A 27,700-nucleotide genomic window follows, 5' to 3' on the forward strand; every position below is an offset into this window, starting at 1 on the left:
GGCAATGCTTCAGAGGCCTGTAAAATTCTGTGGTTACAGGTTGTGTGTGTCTTGTAAGATTTATTTACTTATCTGGAAGATTTTGGATGCATTTAGACTTTGTGAAGACAGTATGCAATGTATAAACATGATATTTTGCAGATGCTGAAAATCCAAAGAGACATAAAATGCTGGAGGAACTCAGAAGTCTCTAGAGCATCTGTGGAGGGGAATAAACGGTCGCTGTTTTGAGCTGAAGCCCGTCACCCTGAAATATCAGTTATTTATTCCCCTTCATAGATGCTGACTGACCTGCTGAGATTCTCCACCATTTTTGTGTTCTCCACTGTGACTGCTGGTATATATCCTGTGCCATCTATTAAGAAAGAATTTGATTTTTAATCACAGTGCCTATCCTCACGGTGTCTCAATACCAGTGGGCATTTTAATTTGGAGGTCTATATTATAGCTTCTTTGTGGTGAGCATCTCTAGAATATTAAACAATCTCCATTGTATGAAAGTTGATATTAAGGAGTAATACCATGCCAAGTCAAACATGGGCAAGTAGGAGTAGTGAAAGTGGGCATCATGACAGCATTAAGCTCATGTCAGAGGGAGCTGTAAGGGCCCATTTCTATGTTTTACCTTTCTGTGATTTAATAAACAGATATATAATGAATAAAGATAAAATACTACCTTTGTCTTATCTACATCGAAATGTACAGTGAAATGCATAGCTTTGCATCAGATCAAATCAGTGAAGATAGTGCTGAGCAGCCCACAATTATCATAGAATATAAGCTTATAGCTTACGTTGTCTCTATTCTTCTGGTACCTACATAGCATGCCACAACTCACTAAACCTATCCCATCGTCTTTAGAATGTGGGAGGAAACCAGAGTACCCAGAGAACGTACAAACTCCTTACAGACAGCAGTGGAAATTGAACCCCAATCTTACAGCTTGAGCTGTAAAGCATTGTGCTTACTGCTACGCCATCATGCCATCCCACAAGCACGCTGAATGATTGAAAGAGGATCAAGGGCCTGTTGTTTTACTTATGGAAATACAGCGTAGTATTGGAGCCACGCAGCTCAGCAACCCCTGGCTTAACCCGAGACTAATCGCAGGACAATCTACAGTAACCAATTAACCTACCAACAGGTACATCCTTGTAACATGGGAGAAAAGCACAGCACCTGGAGAAAATCCACAGGGCATACGTACTCCCTACAGATGATTTTTGAATTAAGCTCCAAACTCCGTCTCTGCTATGATAAGTTTGCACTAAGCGCTACACTATCGTTGGCACCCATTTAAACATTTCCTTAGCGGCCACGCACTACCAATTGAGAAGGCAGTCGGCAAAGGAAGGTTCCCATTGTCTTGTCGTCATGACTCAACTCGCCCTTCTGAGACAGACAAGTTGGGATTAAATCCCAATGAATGTTCAAAGTTCAAAGTAAATTTATTATTAACGTACCTATATACCACCTTATACAATCCTAAGATTCATTTTCTTGCAAGCATACTCACTGAAGCCAATAACCTTAAAAGAATCAATGAAATATCACACCACACAGTGTGCAAGAAACAACAAGCTGTGCAAATCTAAAAAGAAAGATAAAAAAGGATATAATAATAATAATTAATTAAAAAGAAATAAATATCGAGAATATGAGATGAAGAGTGAGTCCATATGTCTGGAAACGGTTCAGTGATGGGTAAAGTGAAGTTGACTTTTAAGAGCCTGATGGTTGAGGGGTAATAACTGTTTCTGAACCTGGTGTTGTGAGTCCTGAGGCACCTGTACCACCTTCCTGATGGCAGCAGTGAGAAAACAGCATGGTTGGGGTCCCTGATAATGGATGGTGCTCTCCTGCTACAGCGCTCCATGCTGATGTGCTCAATGGCAGTGATGACTTTTGTAGGATTTTCCGTTCGAGGTCATTGGTGTTTCCATGCCAGGCTGTGATACAGTTAGTCAATATACTCTACACCACACATCAATAGAAATTTGTCAAAGTTTTAGATGTCATAGAAACATAGAAACCCTACAGCAATAATACAGGTCCTTCGGCCCACAAAGTTGTGCCAAACATGTCCTGACCTGAGAAATTACTAGACTTATTTTACTAAGCTCCATGTACCTATCCAATAGTCACTTAAAAGACCCTTTCGTATCCGCCAACACCACCACCATTGCCAGCAGCCCATTCCACACACTCTCCACTCTCTGAGTAAAAATCTTACTCCTGACATCTCCTCTGTACCTACTCCCCAGCACCTTAAACCTGTGTCTTCTTGTAGCAACCTTCAGCCCTGACTATCCACACGATCAATGCCTCTCAACATCTTATACACCTCTATCAGGTCACCTCTCGTCCTCCATTGCTGCAAGGAGAAAAGGCCGAGTTCACTCAACCAATTCTCATAAGGGATGCTCCCCAATTCAGGCAATATCCATGTAAATCTCCTCTGCACCCTTTCTATAGTTTCCACTTCCTTCCTGTAGTGAGGCGACCAGAGCTGAGCACAATACTCCCAAGTGGGGTCTGACCAGGGTCCTATATAGCTGCAACATTACCTCTCATCTCCTAAACTCAAACTCATGATTGATGAAGGCCAATACACCATATGCCTTCTTAACCACAGAGTCAACCTGCGCAGCTGCTTTGAGTGTCCTATGGACTCGGACCCCAAGATCCCTCTGATCCTACACACTGCCAAGAGTCTTACCATTAATACTATATTCTGCCATCATATTTGACCTACCAAAAAGAAACAACTCACACTTATCTGGGTTGAACTCCATCTGCCACTTCTCAGCCCAGTTTTGCATCCTATCAATGTCCCTCCACATCCTCTGAAAACCCTCCACACTATGCACAATACCTCCAACCTTTGTGTCATCAGCAAACTTACTAACCCATCTCTCCACTTCCTCATCCAGGTCATTTATAAAAATCACAAAGAGTAAGGGTCCCAGAACAGATCCCTGAGGTTCTCCACTGGTGACTAACCTCCATGCAGAATATGACCTGCCTACAATCACTCTTTGCTTCTGTGGGCAAGCCAGTTCTGGATTCACAAAGCAATGTCCCCTTGGATCCCATGCCTCCTTACTTTATCAATAAGCCTTGCATGGGGTACCTTATCAAATGCCTTGCTGAAATCCATATACACTACATCTACTGCTCTTCCTTCATCAATGTGTTTAGTCACATCCTCAAAAAATTCAATCAGGCTCGAAAGGCACGACTTGCCCTTGACAAAGCCATGTTGACTATTCCTAATCGTATTATACTCTCCAAATGTTCATAAATCCTGCCTCTCAGGTTTTCTCTGTCAACTTATCAACCATTGAGGTAAGACTCACTGGTCTATAATTTCCTGGGCTATCTCTACTCCTTTTCCTGAATAAAGGAACAACATCCACAACCCTCCAATCCTCCGGAACCTCTCCTGTCCCCATTGATGATACAAAGATCATCGCCACAGGCTCAGCAGTCTCCTCCCTCACCTCCCACAGTAGCCTGGGGTACAACTCATCCAGTCCCGGTGACTTATCCAACTTGATGCTTTCCAAAAGCTCCAGCATATCCTCTTTCTTAATATCTACATGCTCAAGCTTTTCAGTCTGCAGCAAGTCATCACTACAATCACCAAGATCCTTTTCTATAGTTAATACTGAAGTGAAGTATTCATTAAGTACCTCTGCTCTTTCCTCCAGTTCCATACACACTTTCCCACTGTCTCACTTGATAGGTCCAATTCTTTCACGTCATATCCTTTTGCTCTTCACATACTTGTAGAATGCCTTGGAGTTTTCCTTAATCCTGCCCACCAAGGCCTTCTCATGGCCCCTTCTGACTCTCCTAATTTCCTTCTTAAGCTCTTTCCTATTAGCCTTATAATCTTCTCGATCTCTAACATTACTAGATTTATTACGGCCTTTGTACACCACAGTTCCTGTACCCTACCATAACTTCCCTGTCTCATTAGAACATACCTATGCAGAACTCCACACAAATATCCCCTGAATATTTGCCACATTTCTTCCGTATTTTTCCCTGAGAACATCTGTTTCCAATTTAAGCTTCCATTTTCCTTCCTGATAGCCTCATAACTCCCCTTACACCAATTAAACACTTTTCTAACTTGTCTGTTCCTATCTCTCTCCAATGTTATTGTAAAGGGGATAGAACTGTGATCACTATCTCCAAAATGCTCTCGCACTGAGAGATCTGACACCTGACCAGGTTCATTTCCCAATACCAAATCAAGTACAGCCTCTCCTCTTGTAGCCGTGTCTACATATTGTGTCAAAAAAACCTTCCTGAACACACCTAACAAACTCCACTCCATCTAAACCCCTTGCCAGGGAGATGTCAATCAATATTTGGGAAACTAAAATCTCCCATCACGACATGTCCTATCATGCTAAATGTTCTCAAACCTCTAAGGAAGTAGAAGCACTGCTGTCCTTTTTTCGTAATTGCACTTGCATGCTGGGCTCAGGATAAGTCGTCTGAAATGATAATTCTAAGGAATTTAAATTTGCTGACCCTCTTCACCTTTGATTCCCTGTGGGGAATGGTGCATGGACATTCAGTTTCCTCCTGAAATCATTGATCTCCGAGTATCTCTGAGCCAAACTCTAAGATCAACAGTGCATGTTGCACAACAGATGTGAGGAGCCCAAGCTTTATCTTGGTAATTAGTTTTACACACAAAGTAGAGCTCCTGGGCTTTCATCATAAGAGAAGTTGTGCTCCATCTTTGATATTTAAGCATGTACTTGTACAAACATAGCAGAAAGTATTGCAGCATTTGCAACATGGGCAAGACATTTTGCTATCACAAATACTCCTGAAAATACAATTACTTTATTATAATGAGTACACCAAATATGCTACACGCAAACAAATATACAAGTAAATGCAATGCATGATGCTTTTATAGCCTTTCTAAAACCTGCCCTGCCTAAACATGCCTGGACACCATAGAAAACTTTCAGCTTGTATTGTGGGCAACATTTTAATTTATTTGAATTCTGAATTGAAAGTGCTGTGCAATAGGGAAATATCATAGTGATTTTCATGATCTGCAGGCCAAAATCCTGAAGAGATACCCAAAGGTTGTCCAGTGTAATCAGCTCTTTGGTCTTGCTGACATTGAGTGAGTGGTTGTCCTGTATAGTGATTTGGCCAACAATAGCTGTGTCATCAATAAACTTAAATATGGCTTTGGAGCTGTGCTTAGCCACACAGTCATAAGTGTAAAGCTAGTAGAGTAGGAGGCTAAGCACACAGCCTTGTACTGCACCTGTGCTGATGGATATTTGGAGGAGGTGTTGTTGCCAATCCAAGCTGGCTGGGGTCTGGAAGTGAGGAAATCAAGGATCCAATGGGACAAGGAGGTATTGAAGCCAAGGTCTTGAAGCGTATTTGTTAGTTTTGAGGGGATGATAATATTGAATGCTGAGCTACAGTTGATAAAGAGCATCCTGATGTATGCATCTATGCTGTCCAGATGTTCCAGAGCTGAGAGAAGAACCAGTGCAATTGCATCTGCTGTGGTCCTGTTGCACCGCTAGGTAAATTGTTGTGCATCCAAGTCACTTCTCGGGCAGGAGGTGATATGTTTCAGCACCAGCCTCTGAAAACACTTCATCACTGTGGATGTAAGTGCTACTGAGTGATAGTCATTGAGGCGGGTTATCATGTTAACACTGTTAATTGCTTCTGTGCTCTGTTCAAAGTTCAGAGTACAGTATTGACTCAGATATGGCAACCAATATGTAATCCTCAACTACATCATCTAGTCATTTCCTGCCCATTCAATTAAAAACTCCTTGAGAAATATTGACACATTATTAATACCCTTTCTTCTGTTGAAGATTGGTATTGAATTCTGTTAATGGCCTAATAAGTATGGAGATGGTCAAAATCAGAACGTCCCTGATGCTTTATGCTAGATTTGTTTAATTTAACTTATTGCACTTCCTTGTTGACCAATGTTTGAAAAGGGAAAAATTGTCCTGGATTTCGACTGCTCATTACTGCCCAATGACTATTGAGTGATAAAAGCATGATATTGTTGACAATAACCTATTTGTGGTTTTTTTTAAAGAAGGGCGGTATGGTAGTGTTGTTAGTGTGACACTATTACAGCGCCAGCAACCCAGGTTCAGTTTTACCACTTTCCGTAAGGAGTTTGTACGTTCTCCCTGTAACCTTTGGGTACTCTGGTTTCCTCCCACATTCCAAAAACATATGGTTAAGTAGGTTAGTTAGTCACATGGGTGTAATTGGCTTGTTGGACTAGAAAGGCCTGTTTTGTGCTGTATCTCTAATAATAGTTTTTTTTTAAACTACAAGTAAAACTAATATGCCATGTTGGAAAGCTAAAAGCAAATTGGAGTAGACTGGTGGGGGCTCTACTGATCTATGAGGGGTAATCTCTGGATTGCTGCCTGTGCCACATGCAAAAGCAATTTGGAAGGCACAGGATATATACATCACAAAGAGGAAGAAATATTATAAAGGAAAGATGGCACGATCATGGCTGCCAAAGAAGTCAAAGCCAAAGAGAGGGCATATAATAGAGGAAAAATTAGAGTGAAGTTAGAGGATTGGGAATTTCTGGAAGCAATTTGGAAGGCACGGGATATATGTGTTCCAAAGAGGAAGAAATATTCGAAAGGCAAGATGACATAACCATGGCTAACAAGGGATATCAAAGCTAACTTAAAAGCCAAAGAGAGAGCATTTAATAGAACAAACATTAGTAGGAAGTGAGAGGATTAGAAAGCTTTTAGATACCAACAGACGGCAACTACATGTGTCATTAAAAAGGTAAAGATGGAATTTGAAAGTAAGATAGTGAATAATATTAAAGTGGATACCAAAAGCTTCTTTAGATACACAAAATGTAAAAGAGAGGTGAGAGTGGATATTGGACCATAGGAAAACATCACTGGAAAAATAGTTGTGGGAGACAAGGAAATGGTAGACAAACTGAATACGCATTTTGCATCAGTCTTCTCTGTGGAAGACACTGGCAGTATGGTGGAAGTTCTAGGAGTCAGGGGTCGTAAAGTGTGTGAAGTTACCTTTACGAAGGAGGAAGTTCTTAGGAAACTGAAAGGTTTGAAGATTGATGAGTCATCTCAACCAGATGATGTACACCCCAGGATTCTGAAAGAGGTGACTGAAGAGATTGTGGAGGCATTATTAATGATCTTTCAAGAATCACTAGATTCAGGAATGGTTCCGGAAGGATGGAAAATTGCAAATGATTAGAAGGATGTCCTTTTAGAATTGGAGATGACGAGGAGCTTCTTTAGCTAGAGAGGGGTGAATCTGGAATTTGTTGCCACATGCAGCTGTGGAGGCCAAGTCTTTATGTATGTTTGAGACAGAGGTCACAGCATGAAGGGATACAGGGTTGGGGAGGGGGAGGCAGGAGATTGGGACTGAGAGGAAATTTGGATCTGCCATGATGAAATGGCAGAGCAGACTTCATGGGCCAAATGGCCTAATTTTGCTCCTATATCAGGGGTTTTCTGGGTCAAAAGATGAAGAGAACAGTAAACCATTGAAATAAGTTGGTTACCAAGTGTTCTCATGTTGAGGAGTATTGAACGCAGTAAAATCTGTGAGTTCTGCACATTAATACAGAAAAATGATTCAGAAATGTACCTTGCAAAATTATCTTTGACTGTTGAGATTGAAGTAAAGCTTTAGATTCACTTGAATTAAAACTATTGCTCAGAAATTGTATAATTTCATGAATGAATTTTCCTGTTCAGGTGCTGGGACACCAAATTTCTGAGTACAATCTGCCGGAGGTCAATCTAATAGGAGAGCACTCGGATACAGCAGAGCTTGGCCGAATGCTACAGCTTGTGCTGGGCTGTGCTGTCAGCTGTGAGAAAAAGCAAGGTAGGGAATCAGCATTGTATTGGGTGATATTATCGGCTGTAATGTTTGGATGGACCATTGTCATGCATTTTCATGTTGCTATGGTTTATTTTATGCTATCTACCTCATGACTTCAGATGTGGATCTGACAGTAGTCTGATAACAAGCTCAGTGGTATCAAACCACTTGTGCATAGTAAAACTGTCGGTCATTTAGCACTAAGTGTTTTAAAATGATCTTCTGCACATGAAAAATGTCACTTCTTCGGCAAGAATATCTTTTATCCCAGAGTACATGGTGGGATAATTATAGCAAATTTGTTTTTTAATCATTCTTTTCAATGTCCTGGATTGTTTGGTGATGATGCTCCTGGTTCTTTTAATGGAAAGTGTCTTTGAACTTGTTGAAGCTATTTAAAACATTGTATATGAAATGTGTTATTAATGGACCATAGCATTCAATATTACTTTAAAGGAATTTGAAGCATATTCTGGGAAAAGGACTGAGAGCAATTTATGACCGTGATTCTCAAGGGTGACATGTTTGATTTTGGTCTATGGTTAATACAGCGCTGTTTTGAATAAAAGGAATAAAATGCCGGAGGAACTCAGCAAGTTGGGTAGCATCTGAATAAAGAGTTGATATTTCGGGCCAAGACCGAATAATTGCATTTAAATCTTCTGCTGCTGCCCTCCTTTGCCCTAGATCCATGGGACCCTTCAGTACAAGGGTCTTTCTGTACCCATAGTTACTCTCATTATTACTCATTTGCAAATTCCTTTGCCCTACCCCCACCCCAGCTACCCACCTAGAAATGGAATGCTATATATGCTGGCATGTAATATTCCATTTTGTATCCCAGCTGCTCTGGTAATCCACGGAGTGACCAGACAATTCCAGAGTTGGAAACCTGTCCTTGAAAGGGACTTCTATGCTCTGCTGCAGGAAATTGCTAACCTGATCATTTCTGAAACTTTTCTGACTGAGATACAGTTTGAATTAATTAACTGAGGCAAACAATGTTTTTAATATTATGACTGTGGTGTTACTGTACAACAAAGTATTTTCCTCTTGCAGAATACATCCAGCACATCATGACACTTGAGGAGTCTGTACAACATGTTGTAATGACAGCCATTCAGGAGGTAAGCAGATATGTCATTTGAAATGACTTAATGCTGAATTGTATTTTTCAAATTGCTGCTTCATTTACTTTGCAAATGAACATGTAGACAAACGTCAAACACTTTTGTTCTTTCATTTTCTTTCCATCCATGTTCTTTTGTTTTCCGGTCAACTCGTTAGTGCAATAGATGGTATATTACTTGGTGCAAGGCTTTGAGTACCTGTATTACCTCGCCTTGTCACCTGGGCACAGACTTGTTTTTCCTTCCTTAAAATATGCTGAGCTTCTACTTATCCCTTGATTGAATACTATTTCTTTATTTTACTGTGAATGTCTGAAAGAAAATGAATCTCCGGTAGTATATAGTGACATATACTACCAGAGATTCAAAGTATACTTTGATAATAAATTTACTTTGAACTTTGTTAAAAGCACAGTTCCTTATTCCAAACCAATTTAGTTGTACCAGTTGCAACTAAACTAAAATCTCTGACGGTACCGGGAGAAATGCTTTCAGATGTCTTTTGAAAAGTATTATTATGGAAAATGGAAACCTCTGAGTATATTAAAAACAAAACATTTCAGTGCACTTATGTCATAAATTTTAGTACAAAAGCTTGTTAGTAAATTATGATAAATCTTAATAGTTGCTATATTTCTAAAAGAATTACAAATACTGGGCTGATACCCTTTTAATTTTCCTTAAATTTCAAACTGAGAACACTTAATTTTTTTAAAAGAACGGCAAAAATGTTGTGTGAAGAGTAGTATTAATTTTCAGATAGTAGGTATTTGTTTTTATGTTTTTAAGGTTTCTCAAATGTGCAAATAAGAAACACAGTAACCACGTAGATACGTGGCAAGGCTGCACAAACTGAGTGACCAGTACATGGAGTTTAGTACTTGTTTGTGAAGCTAAATGGGATATTTCTCCTCTTTGTGAAGCCAAACAAAATATTTCTCCTCTTCAGGCTCGTTTGCCTAGAAAGCGCTTCAGAACAAAAACCACACCATTTTGAAAGAAACTTGTATCTGATCAACCACTCTAGTTAGACTCCAATCCCCCTCTATCTATTACCCCATCACTGCATTACACTGTAGACCTTAAAACCACATTTTATAATGTATTTATTGTAAATACATGCTGGTATTTGTGTACTTATACATATTTATTTCCTATATCCTTTACCCTCAAATTTTATTAACTTTTTATATATAATTTTTTTATACATTTCTTTATTCTTTATAATTGTTTAGTGTTTTTTGTTGCATGTGCCAACACACCTCAGTAAAATCCCAATACATACCATGCAAAATAAGATTTTTACACAGTACTGTATTTGTCAACATGAACAGAAGCCAAATTTGTATATCTGGCAGAAACAAAGGATGTTGGGAATGACAAAGGTGGAGCGCAGCATTAGATGTGTGGGATGGGTGGCAGAAATGGAGATGTTGGTGTGGGTGCAGACACATCCAGCCCTCAGACACTAGGCAAGGACATTTGATTCCAATCAACTGGTTTATTGATTATTACAGAATATCTCTCTGGTGTTACCAGTTCCTCCCCTCTCCCTTCCCCTTTGTCCAGCCATGATTCCCCTCTTCCTGCCCCCTTCACGCTCTCAGTCCACAATATATCAGAATCAGGTTTATCAAGTGGAAGGCCTTCAACTTAAGACATAGGAGCTCATCGAGTCTGTACTGCCATTCCATCATGGCTGATTTATTATCCCTCTCGACCCCATTCTCCTGCCTTCTCGCCTTAGCTGTTGATGCCATGACTAATCAAGAACCTATCATACTGTGCTTTAAAAACACCTAATGACTTGGCCCCCACAGGTGTCAATGGCAATGAATTCCACAGATTCACCAGCCTCTAGCTAAAGAAATTCCTCCTCTGTTCTAAATAGAAGCCACTCTATTCTGAGGCTGAGCCCTCTGATCTTGAACTCACTATAGGAAATACCCTCTCCACATCCACTATATCTAGGCCTTCCAATATACTGTAGCGATGTACTACATACAGAGCTAGAGATGACACGCAGTCAGTAAGGTGTTTCGAGACTAGTTTATTCAAACTTCGCGGCACTGGCATTTAATCCCTAGCGCCTGCCCTCTCCGGGCGGAAATGACGTCAGAGGTGCATTACCAAAGTCTCTCCCCGTGCGCTGGCTATTTGTGAGCCGGCTCACCTGCACAGAAAGTGGGTCGCCACATAACCCCCCCCCCCCCCCCCCCCCCCCCAGAACCGGCGATATACCCCCCAATGTCCACAGTCTGGATCAGCCTCTGTTTGGGAGGTCTGCCTCTGCGCCACAGTGCCTGAACCTCGACCGGCTGCGCCAAGTCCACATGGGCTGGTTTGAGTCGGTCCACCGTGAAAACCTCCTCTTTCCCCACAATGTCCAGAACGTACGTGGACCCGTTGTTGTTGATCACCTTGAACGGCCCCTTGTACGGCCGCTGTAGCGGTGCCTGGTGTCCGCCCCTTCGTACAAACACAAACTTACAGTTCTGCAGGTCTTTGGGTACATGGATCGGGGTCCGTCCGTGCTGTGAAGTTGGTACGGGGGCCAGGTTGCCGAGCCTTTCGCGTCGTCTGCCCAGGACTGCCTTGGGTTCTTCCTCTTGCCCCCTTGGGGCTGGTATGAACTCTCCTGGGACGGCCAGGGGTGCGCCATACCCCAACTCGGCAGACGAGGCGTGCAGATCCTCTTTGGGTGCGGTGCGAATTCCAAGCAGGACCCAGGGAAGCTCGTCTCAGGCGGGCCATGACAGCCAACTTCAAGTGACGATGGAAATGCTCCACTAGTCCGTTCGACTGCGGGTGGTAGGCAGTAGTGTGGTGTAGCTACATTCCCAACAGGCTAGCCATAACCGACCACAGGCTGGAGGTGAACTGAGCGCCTCTGTCAGAGGTAATGTGGGCCAGTACCCTGAAATGTGCTACCCAGGTTGCAATCAGTGCTCGGGCGCAGGAATCGACAGATGTGTCGGTGAGCGGGACCGCCTCTGACCACCTCATGACCACCTCATACGGTCTACCGTAGTTAGGAGGTACCACGCTCCTCGGGACACTGGTAGGGGGCCCACGATATCCACATGAATGTGGTCAAACCTCCGGTGGGTGGGTTCGAACTACTGCGGTGGGGCTTTAGTGTGCCGCTGCACCTTGGCTGTTTGGCACTGCGCGCACGTTCTGGCCCATTCACTGACCTGCTTGCGAAGTCCGTGCCACGCGAACTTGCTGGAGACTAGCCGGACGGTTGTCCTGATAGATGGGTGCTCCAAACCGTGTATGGAGTCGAAAACTTGCCGCTTCCAGGCTGCCGGGACGATGGGGCGAGGTTGGCCGGTAGCCACGTCGCACAGGAGGGTCGTCTGCCTGCTGCGCCTCCGCCAGTGCTGCATAGACCACCCCCAGGGACAGGGCCTGGACAGCTGGTCTGGAGAGTGCATCCACCACGATGTTGTCCTTTCCCGAGACATGCTGGATGTCCGTTGTGTACTCGGAGATGTAGGACAGATGTCGCTGCTGGCGAGCCGACTGGGGATCAGACACCTTCATAAACGCAAAGGTCAACGGTTTGTGGTCCATGAAGTACCTAAGTACCTGAAATGCTGGATTGCCAGATACAGTGCCAACAGCTCCCAGTCAAAAGCACTGTGCTTGAGTTCGGGTGGTCGTAGGTGCTTGCTGAAGAACGCTAGGGGTTGCCAGCGCCCCTCAATGAGCTGCTCCAGCACCCCACCGACTGCTGTGTCGGATGCATCCACCGTGAGGGCGGTCAGAACGTCCGTTCTGGGGTGCACCAGCATCGCGGCATCTGCCAAGGCTTCCTTGGCTTTAACGAAAGCGGCCCTGGCCTCCTCGTCCCAAGTAATGTCCTTGCCTTTACCCAACATCAGGGTGTACAAAGGGCACATGATACGGGCTGCTGAGGGGAGGAAACGGTGGAAGAAGTTCACCATACCAACGAACTCCTGCAGGCCTTTGACCGTGTTGGGCCGGGCAAAGTGGCGGATCGCATCTACCTTGGCGGGCAGAGGTGTTGCCCCGTCTTTGGTAATCTTGTGGTCCAGGAGATCAATGGTATCGAGACCGAACTGGCATTTGGTCGGGTTGATTGTGAGGCCGAAATCACTCAGGCGGGAGTAGAGCTGGCGGAGGTGGGACAGATGCTCCTGGCGACTACTGCTGGCTATAAGGATGTCGTACAAATAGATGAACGCAAAGTCCAGGTCGCGTCCCACCGCATCCATTAGCCACTGGAACATCTGTGCGGCATTCTTCAGGCCAAACGGCATTCAAAGGAACTCAAACAGGCCGAAAGGTGTGTTGAGTGCTGTTTTAGGGATGTCTTCAGGGTGCACCGGGATTTGATGGTATCCCCGGACGAGGTCTACTTTGGAAAAGATTCTTGCCCCATGCAGGTTTGCTGCAAAGTCCTGTATGTGCGGCACGGGGTAGCGGTCTGGAGTTGTAACCTCATTCAGTCTGCAGTAGTCGCCGCATGGTCTCCAACCCCCGGCTGCTTTGGGCACCATGTGCAGGGGGAGGCCCATGGGCTGTCGGACCTCCGTACGATCCCCATTTCCTCCATCCCCTTGAACTCCTCCTTCGCCAGGCGGAGCTTTTCTGGGGGGAGCCTTCATGCGCGGGTATGGAGGGGTGGTCCCTGGGTCGGGATGTGGTGCTGTACCCCGTGTCTGGGCATGGCTGCCGTGAACTGTGGTGCCAGAATCGATGGAAAGTCCGCCAGGATTCTGGTGAATTCATTGTCCAACAGCGTGATGGAGTCCAGGTGTGGGGCCGGCAACTTGGTTTCACCCAGGGAGAACGTCTGGAAAGTCTCGGCATGTACCAATCTTTTCCCTTGCAAGTCAACCAGCAGTCTGTGAGTTCGCAAGAAGTCCGCCCCCAGGAGTGGTTGGGCCACCGCGGCCAGTGTGAAATCCCACGTGAACTGGCTGGCGCCGAACTGTAGCTGCACTGTGCAGGTGCCGTAGGTCCGTATCGTGCTGCCGTTTGCGGCCCTCAGGGTGGGTCCTGGCTTCCTGTTGCAGGTGTCGTACCCCGTCGGGGGCAAGATGCTGATTTCTGCTCCGGTGTCAACCAAGAAGCAGCATCCCGACTGTTTGTCCCAGACATACAAGAGGCTGTCCTGGCGGCCAGCCGCCATAGTCATTAGCGGCAGCTGGCCCTGGCCCTTGCAGGGCGGGCAACAACGGCGGGCTTCTGTGCCCCACCGCTGGTGGTAGCAACACCACTCTTCACTGTCCTCCTCACTCCTGCCTCTGTGTTGTGTGCGCCCCCCTGCTGGGCCTGGTCTGGTCTGCTGTTGGGCGCGTGGCCTAGTAATCTGACCGACGGACGCCATGCTCTCCCTCTTGGCTTTCCACAGCACGTCTGCCCGGGCCGCTACCTTCCAGGGGTCACTGTAATCTGCGTCGGCCAGCAGCACATGTATGTCCTCGGGCAGTTGCTTTAGGAACACTTGCTTGAACATGAGGCAGGGCTTGTGTCCATCAGCCAGGGCCAGCATCTCGTTCATCAATGCTGACGGCAGTCTGTCTCCCAAACCGTCCAGGTGAAGCAGGCGGGCATCCCGCTCACGCCATGAGACGCCAAAGGTCCCAATGAGCAGTGCCTTGAATGCTTCATATTTGCCTTTTTCTGGGGGCAACTGTATGAAATCCTCAACCTTGGCGGCCGTCTCCTGGTCAAGGGCACTCTCCACGTGATAGTAACGCGTGGAATCAGAGGATATCTGCCGAATTTGGAACTGGGCTTCTGCTTGGCTAAACCACACGCGTGGTCGCAGCGTCCAGAAATTCGGCAGTTTTAGCGAAACTGCGTGAACAGATGAATAGTCGGTCATCTTTGGTCCAAATCCTGTTTGGACCGTCAGGGTCACCAATGTAGCGATGTGCTACATACAGAGCTAGAGACGACACGCGTTTCTAGACTAGTTTATTCAAACTTCGCAGCGCTGGCATTTAATCCCTAGCGCCCGCCCTCTCCGGGCAGAAATGACGTCAGAGGTGCATTACCAAAGTCTCTCCCCGTGCGCTGGCTATTTGTGAGCCAGTTTGCCTGCGCAGAAAGTGGGTCGCCACAATACGATAGTTTCAATTAGATTCCTCTTCCCCCCCCCCCCCCCCCGCCCCACCATTCTTCCAAACTGCAGCAAGTACAGGTCCAAATGCTCCTCCTACTTAAACCCTTTCATTCCTACAATCATTCTCTGTCATAAGTTGGGTGTTGAATCAGGAACCAACTGCAGGACACAGACACTGGAGTCCCAGAAACAGGACAAGACGGAACCCAAGGACAGGACAGGATGCAGTCTAGGCAGGGGAAGCAGGACCAGGACGAGGGACTGGGAACAAGGAGCCTGGGGTGGACTCCAAGCATGAGACTGAACAAGGACCCAGAACCTGGGTCTGGCCTCGGGCTTGGACCCCCAAAGCCAGGCGAAGACATGACGAGGCTTTGCTAGAGGCTCGAGGCTGGAGGAACTCAGAGGCTGGAACTAGGGGCAGACTAGGAGCTGTACATCAACATGGAGCCGGGACATCCTCTGACAAGCCAGGACTCATCTATAACCAAGGTGGGGCAAGACCATCCGTTGGGTAACAGCAGAACGGTCTGACCTACCTGACAGAGGCAAAGACAAGACAAGACAGATTCCCCCGCAGGGCAACGGCAGAACGGCTGGACTTACCCCACAGGGGCGAGGACAGGAAGAGACAAACACCAAGGAACGACAGACAGTTCCACCTCTGCATCGGGGTAGCTCCCAGTAGCCGTTACGGCCAGCAGCCTTGTCTGGCTACAGAAGCAACCGAATCCCTACCAAGCTCAGAGTGGCTGACGGCCACCCAACTGGCCTGGGAAACAGCTGAATCCATACCGCAATGACTGCTCCAACAACCACCAGCAAGGCTCCCAGAACCCATGGTTCTCCAACGCAGCCCCAAGGATGGCAAGAGCCCATTCTAGCCTTCCACCAGCTATCTGTGCCATGAGTACCTTGACAAGATGACCCACCCCACCACACTCAATACCAGGGCCACTTATATTCCCAGTTCCAATATGAGCCTCAGGCGTTTCTAGTTAAGTCCAACCACAGCAAGGGACCGCCGGAAAATTCCGGAGTCCGTGGACCAGACCACGGACTTCGGACTGAACCACCACATTCTCATGTTTCTCCTCTTGACCCTCTCCAATGTCAACACATTTTTTCTTAGATAAGGGGCCCAAAACTGATCACAATCATCCATGTTTGACCAATGCCTATAAAGCTTCAATCCTTGCCTTTTATATTCTAGATTTCTCGAAATGAATCCTACAACTTGCTTTCCTTTCTACTGATCAGCCTGCAAGTTAGGGAATCCTGCACAAGGACTCCCAGTCCCTTGATATCTCTTTTTTTTAAAATTTTCACTCATTTAGAAAATATTCTACACCTTTTTTTCCTTCTACCAAACTTCCCTGCCCTATATTCCATCTGCCACTTCCTTGCCCATCCTCCCAATTTGTCTAGATCCTTTTGTAAACTCCTTGCTTTCTCAACACTACTTACTCCTCCACCTGTCTTCGTATCATCAGCAAAGCTGGCCACAAAGCCATCAATTCGGTCATCCAAGTCATTGATGTGTATCGTGAAAAGAAGCAGTCACGACACTAATAACCACTAACATATTAGTATCCTTCTTGCAATATCATGGGCTCTTAACTTCTGAAGCAGCCTTCTGAAAATCAAGTAAACAAGATTGTTTGACTCTCCTTTGTCTATCCTTCCTGATATTTCCTCAAAGAATTCCAACATAATTGTCAGGAAAGATTTTCTCTTGAAGAAACCATGCTGACTTTGGCCTAATTTATCATGTCCCTCCAAGTACTCCAAAATCTCATCTTTAATAGGATGGCAGGAAGGCAGAGGGGGTGGTGTGGCTCTATCGGTAAAAAGTGAAATTAAATCATCAGAAAGAGGTGGCATAGGGTCAGAAGGTGTTGAATTGGTGTGGATAGAGCTAAGGAACAACAAGTAACCTGATGGAAGTTATATACAGACCTCCAATCAGTAGTAAGGATGAAGAATACCTATGAGATGCCTTTTAGATCAGCTGGTGCTTGAGCCCACTAGGGGATCACCTTTTCTGGATTGGGTGTTTGCACTGAACCAAAATTGATTAAAGAGCTTAAGGTAAAAGAACAATTAGGGGAAAGTGAAACCCTAATCTGAAACCCTGCCCCTTGAACCAATTCCTCTATCATGCATTCATTTGCCAAATCATTATATTCTTACCCTCATTGGCACATGGCACAGCCAGTAATCCAAAGATTTCTACCCCTGGAGGTCCTGCTTTTCAGCTTTCTACCTAACTCTCCATATTCTTTCTTCAGGACCTCCTTCCCCCTTCCTACCTATGTCATTGGTACAAATATGTACCATGACTTCTAGTTGCTCACCCACCTCCTTTAGAATGCCATGCACCCAATCTGAGACATCTCTGGGAGGCATAGAAACATTGAAAACCTACAGCACAATACAGGCCCTTCGGCCCACAAAGTTGTGCTATACATGTCCCTACCTTAGAAATTACTAGGCTTACCCATAGCCTTCTATTTTTCTAAGCTCCATGTACCTATCCAAAAGTCTCTTAAAAGACCCTATTGTATCCGCCTCCACCACCGTTGCTGGCAGCCCATTGCATGCACTCACCACTCTCTGAGTTAAAAACTTACCCCGACATCTCCTCTGTACCTACTCCCCAGCACCTTAAACCTCTATCCTCTTGTGGTAACCACTTCAGCCCTGAGAAAAAGCCTCTGACTATCCACACAATCAATGCCTCTCATCATCTTATACACACTACCAGATCACCTCTCATCTTCCATCACTCCAAGGAGAAAAGGCCGAGTTCATTCAACCTATTCTCATAAGGCATGCTCCCTAATCCCGGCAACATCCTTGTAAATCTCCTCTGCATCCTTTCTATGGTTTCCACATCCTTCCTGTAGTGAAGCAACCAGAACTGAGCAAAGTACTCCAGGTGGGGTCTGACCAGGGTCCTGTATAGCTGCAACATTACCTCTCGGCTCCTAAATTCAATTCCACGATTGATGAAGGCCAATACACTGTATGCCTTCTTAACCACAGAGTCAACCTACGCAGCTGCTTTGAGTGTCATTTACACTACACGCTGCATCCACAAAGGAAACAGCATTATGAAGGACCCCATGCACCCCTTATACAATTTCTTCTCCCTCCTGCCGTCTGGGAAGAGGCTCCGAAGCATTTGGGCTCTCACGACCAGACTATGTAACAGTTTCTTCCCCCAAGCTACCAGACTCCTCAGTACCCGAAGCCTGGACTGACACCTTTCCCTATTGTCCTGTTTATTATTTATTGTAATGCCTGCACTGTTTTTGTGCACTTTATGTAGTCCTGTGGGTCTGTAGTCTAGTGTAACTTTCTCTGTGTTGTTTTTTTTTAACGTAGTTCAGTCTAGTTTTTGTACTGTGTCATGTAACACCATGGTCCTGAAAAATGTTGTCTTATTTTTACTATGTACTGTACCAGCAGTTATGGTCGAAATGACAATAAAAGTGACTTGACTTGAGTGTCCTATGGACTTGGACCCCAAGATCTCTCTGATCCTCCACTCTGCCAAGAGTCTATATTCTGCCATCATATTTGACCTACCAAAATGAACCACTTCACATTTATCTAGGTTGAACTCCATCTGCCACTTCTCAGCCCAGTTTTGCATCCTATCAATGTCCCTCCACAACCTCTGACAGCCCTCCACAACCTCTGACAGCCCTCCACAACCTCTGACAGCCCTCCACACTATCCACAACACCTCCAACCTTTGTGTCATCAGCAACATACCACCACAGAATCTCCTGTCTGCTCCTCTTAACTGTGGAATCCCCTAGCGTATCCTCTTCCCTTCCCTTCTGAGCCACGGAACCAGACTCTGTGCCAGAGAGCATAATTCTCTACTTATAACCCTCTTAATTATTTTCCTTGTTGCTATCCATGTTGGTAATGATAATTTAACATCTTTTATATTTGTCATTGCATGATTTGTAATTACAGCACTTTTCCTTGCTCTCCAGCTTTTGACCCGGGACCCTTGTGAACCAGCACATAATGACAGCTACAGTGATGTGGACTGCCAGGTATTTGTAGGGTTTATTTTTTGCCTGAAATCTTCCTAAGTACATTATAATAATTCAGTGGTGGTTATGTTATATGATTGCCATTTATATGGGGAGAGTGATCAAAAACTGTTAAATAATTTGGCACAATGTGTTAATGCTAAATCCCAGTATGTAAAGATTAAAGGTTAGCTGTATTTATTGCATATACATTGAAACATGCTTTACTGTGTCTACAGCCAACGTAGTCAGAGAATGTACAGCCAGCAAGTATATTTGATCTGATAGTGAACTAGGTAATCGTGTAGAAGTTACTGAAATAAAATCTCCATCTTTCTTTCCAGTTGAAGAGATTCAGCTTGTGTGATGAGGTAGAATCAAGAGATGAGCTCTCTCAGCGCTGTCACGAACTCAATCTTCAGGTGCGTGCTTACGGGTTGAGCCTCTGCTCGTGTGGCGGTGGCTGAGTGCATCTCTGTGTTCAAAGGCAAACAAAAACTGAAATGTGGGCAAAGTTAGGTCAATAGCTCCTCAGACCTACTCTGCCATTTAACAAGGTGATGTCATCCTCTGTCTTGATCCTGTTAATACCCCTTGCCATCTTACACATCTCAGTCAAGCCCACTGTCTCTCCTCCAAACTTTAGCAGGTACAAAAGTAGCCTATCCAACATTCCTTCATAAAACAATCTGTTTGTTCCTCTGACCTCTGTGAGCTGCCTATGTGTTACTGAACACTCACACACAGATCAGTTTTGGAAATGGCAAAGATCATCCTCATAAGTCTTCTGCTTTACTCTCTACATCCACAATTGTATGACTAGACACAACTCAAACACCATTTATAAATTTGCCAACAACTAAACTATTGTTGGCAGAATTTCAGGTGGTGACAAGGAACTATACAAGAGCAAGATAGATCAGCTGGTTGAGTGGTGTCACAACAGCAACCTTGCAGTCAACATAAGACCAAGGAATTGATTGTGGACTTTAGGAAGGGGAAGTCAAGGGAACACACAACAGTTATCATCAAGGGATCAGAAGTAGAAAGGATGAGCAGTTTCAAGTTCCTGGGTGTCAACATCTCTGAAAATCTACCCTGGGTCCAACATATTGATGCAATTACAAAGAAGACATGACGGCAGCAATATTTCATTAGAGTTTAAGGAGAATTGTATGTCACCAAATTTCTACAGATGTACAGAAGAGAACATTCTGGTTGCATCACTCTCTGGTATGGAGGGGCAATTGCACATGATCAAAAAAAGTTGCAGAAAATTGTAAACTCAGTCAGCTCCAGCATTAAGAATACCTTCCAAAGGTGATGCCTCAGAAAGAGGGCACCCATCATAAAGGACCCGCATCACCCAGGATGTGCCCTCTTGCTACCATCAATGAGGAGGTACAGAAACTGAAGGTACGCAGTCAAAATTTCAGGTCCAACTTCTTACCATTCACCATCAGATTTATGAATAGACGATGAACCACATACAGTACCTCAGTAATTTTTTCCCTCTTTCTACACTATTTAGTTTATTTGTTTATACAAAGGTTTCAAAAGCACATTTAATGTAGAGAAGTGTATCTAATATACATCCTGAAATGCTTTTTCTTCACATCCATCTCTGGGCACACAGTGGTAGGTCTTCCGGCTCCCCCGACGACACACGGGTCTCCTGCTATGACACCGGCCTTTGATCCGCCCATCTCCAGAACCCCGAGATCCTAGGCCTCCAAAGTCAAGCCAAACTCTTAGGCTGAGTCTGTGACATGTCGAGCAACGGCTAGTTGTGAAACCCCAAGAGCGGGTCCCATTCCTGCAAAGAACCATAGTCAGCATGTAACTCCAGGTCATGGTCTTCAAAAGAACCCTGAAAGGGGAAAAACAGAGATATTAAAGATGGAAATAGAGCTGTTTCCAAAGATGCAAGCAAAGGAGTCACCGTTTAGCGCCATCATCACTTTGCTCTGCCCCCCCGAACGTATGTGCTTTCATGTTTTATTGTTTTACAGCATTGAGTCACAGTGGATTTAATTTGGGTTTTTTTATGCTGATCAACAGAAAAAGAGTTTTGTGTTAAAGTGACAACAGATCTCTACAAAGTGATTTAAATTAATTACAAATATAAAACACAAAATAATTGATTGCATAAATATTCATCCTCTTCAAGTCAGTATTTAGTAGATAAACGTGTGGCAGCAATTACAGCTTTGAGTCTTTGTGGATTGGTGTGTCAGCTTTGCACATCTGGAAACTACAATTTTTCTCTATTCTTCTTTACAAAACTGATCAAACTCTGTCAGATTGCATGGGGATCATGAGTTAACAGCCCTTTTCAAGTCCAGCCAAAAATTCTGAACTGAATTGAGGTCTGGACTTGAGGTCCTGGACTTGGCTACTCCAGGACATTAACTTTGTTGCTTTTAAGCCATTCCTTTGTAGCTTTGGCTTTCGTTTGGGGCCATTGCCTTGCCGGAAAAAAAACCTCCCAAGTCACTGTTATCTTGGAGACCTCACCGGGTTTTCCTCCAAGATTTCCCTGTATATTACTGCATTTATTTTGCACTCTGCCTTCACAAGCCTTCCAGAGCCTGCTGCAGCGAAGCATCCCTACAGCATGATGCTGCCACCACCATGCTTCGTGGTAGAGATGGTTTCTACCTGGGTGTCAAGATCTCTGAGGATCTAACCTGGTCCCAACATATCGGTGCAGTTATAAAGAAGGCAAGACAGTGCCTATACTTCATTAGGAGTTTGAAGAGATTTGGTATGTTAACAAATACATTCAAAAATTTCTATAGATGTACTGTGGAGAGCATTCAGACAGGCTGCATCACTGTCTGGTACTGCTATTGCACAGGACCGAAAGAAGCTTCAAAGGATCGGTTCTGGGACCTCTACTTTTTGTGATTTTTATTAACAGGCTGGATATGGGGGTAGAAGGGTGGGTTGGCAAGTTTGCAGACAACACAAAGGTCGGTGGTGTTGTGGTTAGTGTAGAGGATTGTCAAAGATTGCAGAGAAACATTGATAGGATGTAGAAGTGGGCTGAGAAGTGGCAAATGGAGTTCAACCCGGAGAAGTGTAAGGTGGTACACTTTGGAAGGACAAACTCCAAGGCAGAGTACAAAGTAAATGGCAGGATACTTGCTGGTGTGGAGGAGCAGAGGGAACTGGGGGTACATGTCTACAGATCCCTGAAAGTTGCCTCACAGGTAGATAAGGCAGTTAAGAAAGCTTATGGGGTGTTAGCTTTCATAAGTCAAGGGATAGAGTTTAAGAGTTGCGAGGTAATGATGCAGCTCTCTAAAACTCTGGTTAGGCCACACTTGGAGTACTCTGTCCATTTCTGGTCGCCTCACTATAGGAAGGATGTGGAAGCATTGGAAAGGGTACAGAGGAGATTTACCAGGATGCCGCCTGGTTTAGAGAGTATGCATTATGATCAGAGATTAAGGGAGCTGGGGCTTTACTCTCTGGAGAGAAGGAGGATGAAAGGAAACATGATAGAGGTATACAAGATATTAAGAGGAATAGATAGAGTGGACAGCCAGCACCTCTTCCCCAGGGCACCACTGCTCAGTACTAGAGGACATGGCTTTAAGATGAGGGGTGGGAAGTTCAAGGGGAATATTAGAGGAAGGTTTTTTACTCAGAGAGTGGTTGGTGCGTGGAATGCACTGCCTGAGTCAGTGGTGGAAGCAGATATACTAGTGAAATTTAAAAGAGTACTAGACAGGTATATGCAGGAATTTAAGGTGAGGGGTTATATGGGAGGCAAGGTTTAAGGGTCGGCATAACTTTGTGGGCCAAAGGGCCTATACTGTGCTGTAATATTCTATATTCTATAGAGGGTTGTAAATTTAGTCAGATCCATCTCGGGTACTAGCCTCCAAGACATCTTCAAGGAGCGGTGTCTCAGAAAGGCAGCATCCAATATTAAGGACCTCCAGCACCCAGGGCATGCTCTTTTCTTACTGTTACCATCAGGTAGGAGGTACAGAAGCCTCAAGGCACACACTCAGCGATTCAGGAACAGCTTCTTCCCCTCTACCATCCAATTCCTAAATGGACTACTTCACTTTTTAATATTTCTTATTTCTGTTTTTTGCACGATTTTTAATCTATTCGATATGCATGTACTGAAATTGATTTACTTTATTATTGTATTTTTTCTTCTATATTACATATTGCAATGAATTACTGTCTGTCTTGAATATTCTTGGTGACTGAGCCTCCACTGTCCCCTGAGGTGACGTCTAGTAACTGACCATCTTTGGAAGAAGTTTCTTTTTATCTCAGTGCAAAATTTCAGACCCTCGGTTGTGAATCCTACTCTGTATGCTGAACTAGAGGAAGTATCAATTCCTAATCTGCGAAGTCAGTGAAGTCAATTGTTATTTATCTGACCTCAAGAGCTAGGCTAGTCTGGTTATTTTTTCCTTGTCACAATCTGCCATCCTGGCAATGTGTTAACATAGAAAACTTGCAGCACAATACAGGTCCTTCGGCCCACAAAGTTGTGCCAAACATGTCCCTACCTTAGAAATTACTAGGCTTACCTATAGCCCTCTATTTTACTCAGCTCCATGTACCTATCTAAAAGCCTCTTAAAAGACCCTATCATATTTGCCTCCACCACTGTTGCCGGCAGCCCATTCCATGCACTCACCACTCTCTGAGTAAAAACTTACATCTGACATCTCCTCTGTACCTGCACCCCAGCACCTTAAACCTCTGTCCTCTTGTGGCAACCATTTCAACCATGGGAAGAAGCCTCTGACTATCCACACGATCAATGCCTCCCATCATCTTAAACACCTCTATCAGGTCACCTCTCATCCTCACTCCAAGGCCAAAAGGCTGAGTTCACTCAACCTATTCTCACAGTATATTGTAATCTTAATGCAATATGCAGTGTATGTTTGACAAAAAGGCAATTTTTTCAGATGAGTACTTTACAAAAGTGGTTTGTCCTGGAGCGTACACAGTTTGATTTGAGTTCACCGGCCCATATATTTCTAACTAAGATGGTCAGCTCACAGAAACAATTCCTTTGTCATAACCTCCACTGTGATACTGAAGAGATTATTCTTATTTTTCAGTTTCTGGACTAGGATTTTTTTTTGTTTTAAACTGTTCTCCATGTTCAAAGTAGAGGGAAAATAATCCTCTGGATATTAATTTTCTGATTAAAAAATAGAACTCATTAACAATATCATTTTTGGAAATGAGATATAAATTCTAATAGCGATTTTGTACTTTTTACATAACTCATGCTATCTTTTCTTGGGATGACAAGGGTCCAACACAGCATGTAGTGTTTCATTTGCCCATTGTTTTCATGTTTTTGCACTTGTAAATCTTTTCAAGTCAACTAAAATTGTTTTTCAATTAAACAGTTAATTCATTGGAGAATGCGCAGTAAACTCAAACCTGATATTTTAATAATTTGTGATACTTTTAGTAATTATAGCTTTACGTTGGTTTGTAAAGTATTTATAATGTGCATGGTAATAGTGTGGGTAAGAAGCCCTGTGGGTGGATAGAGCATCACCACCCCAGCCCAGTTATCAGCGTTGTGTTAAAGCTGAGCCACACACTAATGGTATCAGATCCCTCTACACCTTGCAGTTCTACAGTCTCTTGCAATTCAGATTGTGTTTCTTTTAATGTTTTCCTGCAAATGAACATATTCACATCCTTCCCAAGTTTAGTGTTAGTTTCTTCCCACTCACTTAAGCCTGTTCCTGTCCCTTTTATAGCACTTGTGTCCTCTCCGCATCATAGGCAAACTTAACAACAATACCTTTGATGCCTCATTTCAAAGATTACAAAGAACTGAGACTCTAGGACTGATCCTGTGGCACAGCACTCACTGCACCTTGCCAGCCAGGAAAATACCCATTTATAGGTGCTCTTTTAGCATTCTTATCAAGTGCTACTGGAAATTTGAATGCTGTTGCCTTTACACATAGCCCATTACTTCAAAGGACTCCCACAAATCATGGTTCCTTTCACAAAACTGCACTGATTTTGCTGATTACTTAAGTGACTTGCTCTAACAACTTTAATAATAGCTAACATTTTCCCTGTGACAGGTGTTCAACTCACATGCCTGCAGTTTCTCCATTTCTGAATAAAGGAGTTGCATTCACTATTTTCCAGTTAAATGCAGCCTTCCAAAACAAGGAAGTTTTGAGAAATTAAAGCTAATGCATTAATTATGTCACTAACCATTTTCTGTAAGATGTTGCAATGCAGTCCATCAATAAGTGGAAATCCTTACTTCCACAACTCCTACAGTCTGTTCAGTGCCACATTCTGATTTCCAGTTTACAGCTTTAAGGACATTACCTGTCTTTTTATCAGAAGACTGATGAAATAATTACCTGCTTAATTCAACTGTCATCTCCCTTTCAATTATTACTTTCCTAGACTTGCTGTTAACAAGGCCAATACTTAATTTGTTAAGTAGTATCTCTGGGATTTTCTTGATCATTTATGCTTTTTCCAGTATACCATTTTCCTTTTTTATTAGTTATAGTCATTCTTTTCTGTGTCCAGTCTTCTGATTTGCCTGCCTTCTTTGTGCAAGTATAAACACATGAGATTCTGCAGATGCTGGACATCCAGAGCAACACACACAAATTCTTGGAGGAGCTCAACAGGGATGCTTACTAACTTGCTGAGTTCCTCCAGTATTTTGTGTGTTGTGCAATTATATGCTCTTTTCATATGATACATTTTTTTAGTTAATATTGATGGCAAGCCCTCTTTGAGCGATTTTTCTTTCTATCTGAGAGCTCCATCCTGTATCCAGCAGCATCTTGATTAACTGATCACTTAATTTTACTGCTTCACTTCAGCTAACTTGTCTTTCATGCCTTTACACTTGGCCTTATTGAAGTTAAAAATGCTAGTTTCAGCCCTAGGGATGCCTTGTGTTGCACAATACAGGTTGAGTACCCCTTAATCTGAAATGCTTGGGGCTGGAAATGCTTCAGATTTCAGATCTTTTTTTTTTGATTTCAGAATATACAGTAAGATACCTTGGGACTGCCATCATTTCTAATTGAATTTATGTGCTACTGATAAGTTGTCTGTCTTACACTTGTTCATCATACATATGTACTGATGAGCCATTCAGAGTGTTAGATTTTCATCAGCGATTATCTTGGCACATTCCCATTAACTTCTCTTCTGCTTCATGATCATCAGAGCCAACAACCTGTCTCTGAATGTGAACAAAACAAAAGAGATGGTTGTTGACTTCAGGAGGGCCCAGAGCAACCACTCCCCGCTGAACATTGACAGCTCTTTGGTAGAGATCGTTAAGAGCACCAAATTTCTTGCTGTTCACCTGACGGAGAATCTCACCTGGTCCCTCAACACCAGCTCCATAGCAAAGAAAGCCCAGCAGCGTCTCTACTTTCTGGGAAGGCTGAGGAAAGTCCATCTCCCACCCCCCATCCTCATCACATTCTACAGGGGTTGTATTGAGAGCATCTTGAGCAGCTGCATCACTGCCTGGTTCGGAAATTGCACTATCTCGGATCGCAAGACCCTGCAGTGGATAGTGAGGTCAGCTGAGAAGATTATTGGGGTCTCTCTTCCCGCCATCATGGACATTTACACTACACGCTGCATCCGCAAAGGAAACAGCATTATGAAGGATCCCATGCACCCCTCATACAATCTCTTCTCCCTCCTGCCGTCTGGGAAAAGGCTCCGAAGCATTCAGGCTCTCACGACCAGATTATATAACAGTTTCTTCCCCCAAGCTGTCAGACTCCTCAATACACAGAGCCTGGACTGACACTTTGCCCTATTGTCCTGTTTATTATTTATTGCAATGCCTGAACTGTTCTGTGCACTTTACGCAGTCCTGGGTAGGTCTGTAGTCTAGTGTAGTTTTCTCTGTGTTGTTTTTTACGTAGTTCAGTCTAGTTTTTGTACTGTGTCATATAACACCATGGTCCTGAAAAACATTGTCTCGTTTTTACTATGTACTGTACCAGCAGTTGTGGTCGAAATGACAATAAAAGTGATTTGACTTTATCACTACAAATCTTTAAAAATATAATGCTGTACGTTTTCTTGATTTTCTGCAACCAGCCTGCTGAATTACCTTCAATTTTTAGTTCATCATAATAGATCTTTGATTGTTTCATGATCAGCATGCCATTAAAAGGCATATGTTCACTCTAACACTGACAAATCCACTCTTTCAATACACGATCAAGGTCTTCATTTTTCACTTAATGCTGTTTTTCTATTTTTCATTAATTTCTGCTCATTCCATATGTGAGGTCACTTCTTAGAACTGTCTGTGGTTTGTAGAGACCTACATGTCACCTGGGATCCTTCCCAGTGCCATATATAATTTTCCATTTGTGATGTCATGTCAGCATGCAAGAAAATTTGGATTTTATAGACTTTTTGATGAAGTTTCAGATAAGGGTATAACCTGTATCATGACTAGA

At 43.9% G+C, this 27,700-nt stretch overlaps 1 protein-coding gene across 2 annotated transcripts in view; it reads left to right on the top strand.

The window, feature by feature from the left end:
* hook2 (hook microtubule-tethering protein 2) overlaps positions 1-27,700 on the top strand; it is a 112,605-nt gene that overhangs the window by 14,362 nt on the left and 70,543 nt on the right. For both annotated transcript variants that reach the window (XM_073068953.1, XM_073068954.1), the window contains exons 5-8: positions 7,797-7,929; positions 8,986-9,053; positions 19,173-19,235; positions 19,559-19,636. In XM_073068953.1, the coding sequence (XP_072925054.1) occupies positions 7,797-7,929; positions 8,986-9,053; positions 19,173-19,235; positions 19,559-19,636 (342 nt within the window). The remainder of the gene's footprint in view (positions 1-7,796; positions 7,930-8,985; positions 9,054-19,172; positions 19,236-19,558; positions 19,637-27,700) is intronic.

This window comes from Hemitrygon akajei, chromosome 16, assembly GCF_048418815.1.
Source record: "Hemitrygon akajei chromosome 16, sHemAka1.3, whole genome shotgun sequence".
Classification (NCBI taxonomy): Eukaryota; Metazoa; Chordata; class Chondrichthyes; order Myliobatiformes; family Dasyatidae; genus Hemitrygon; species Hemitrygon akajei.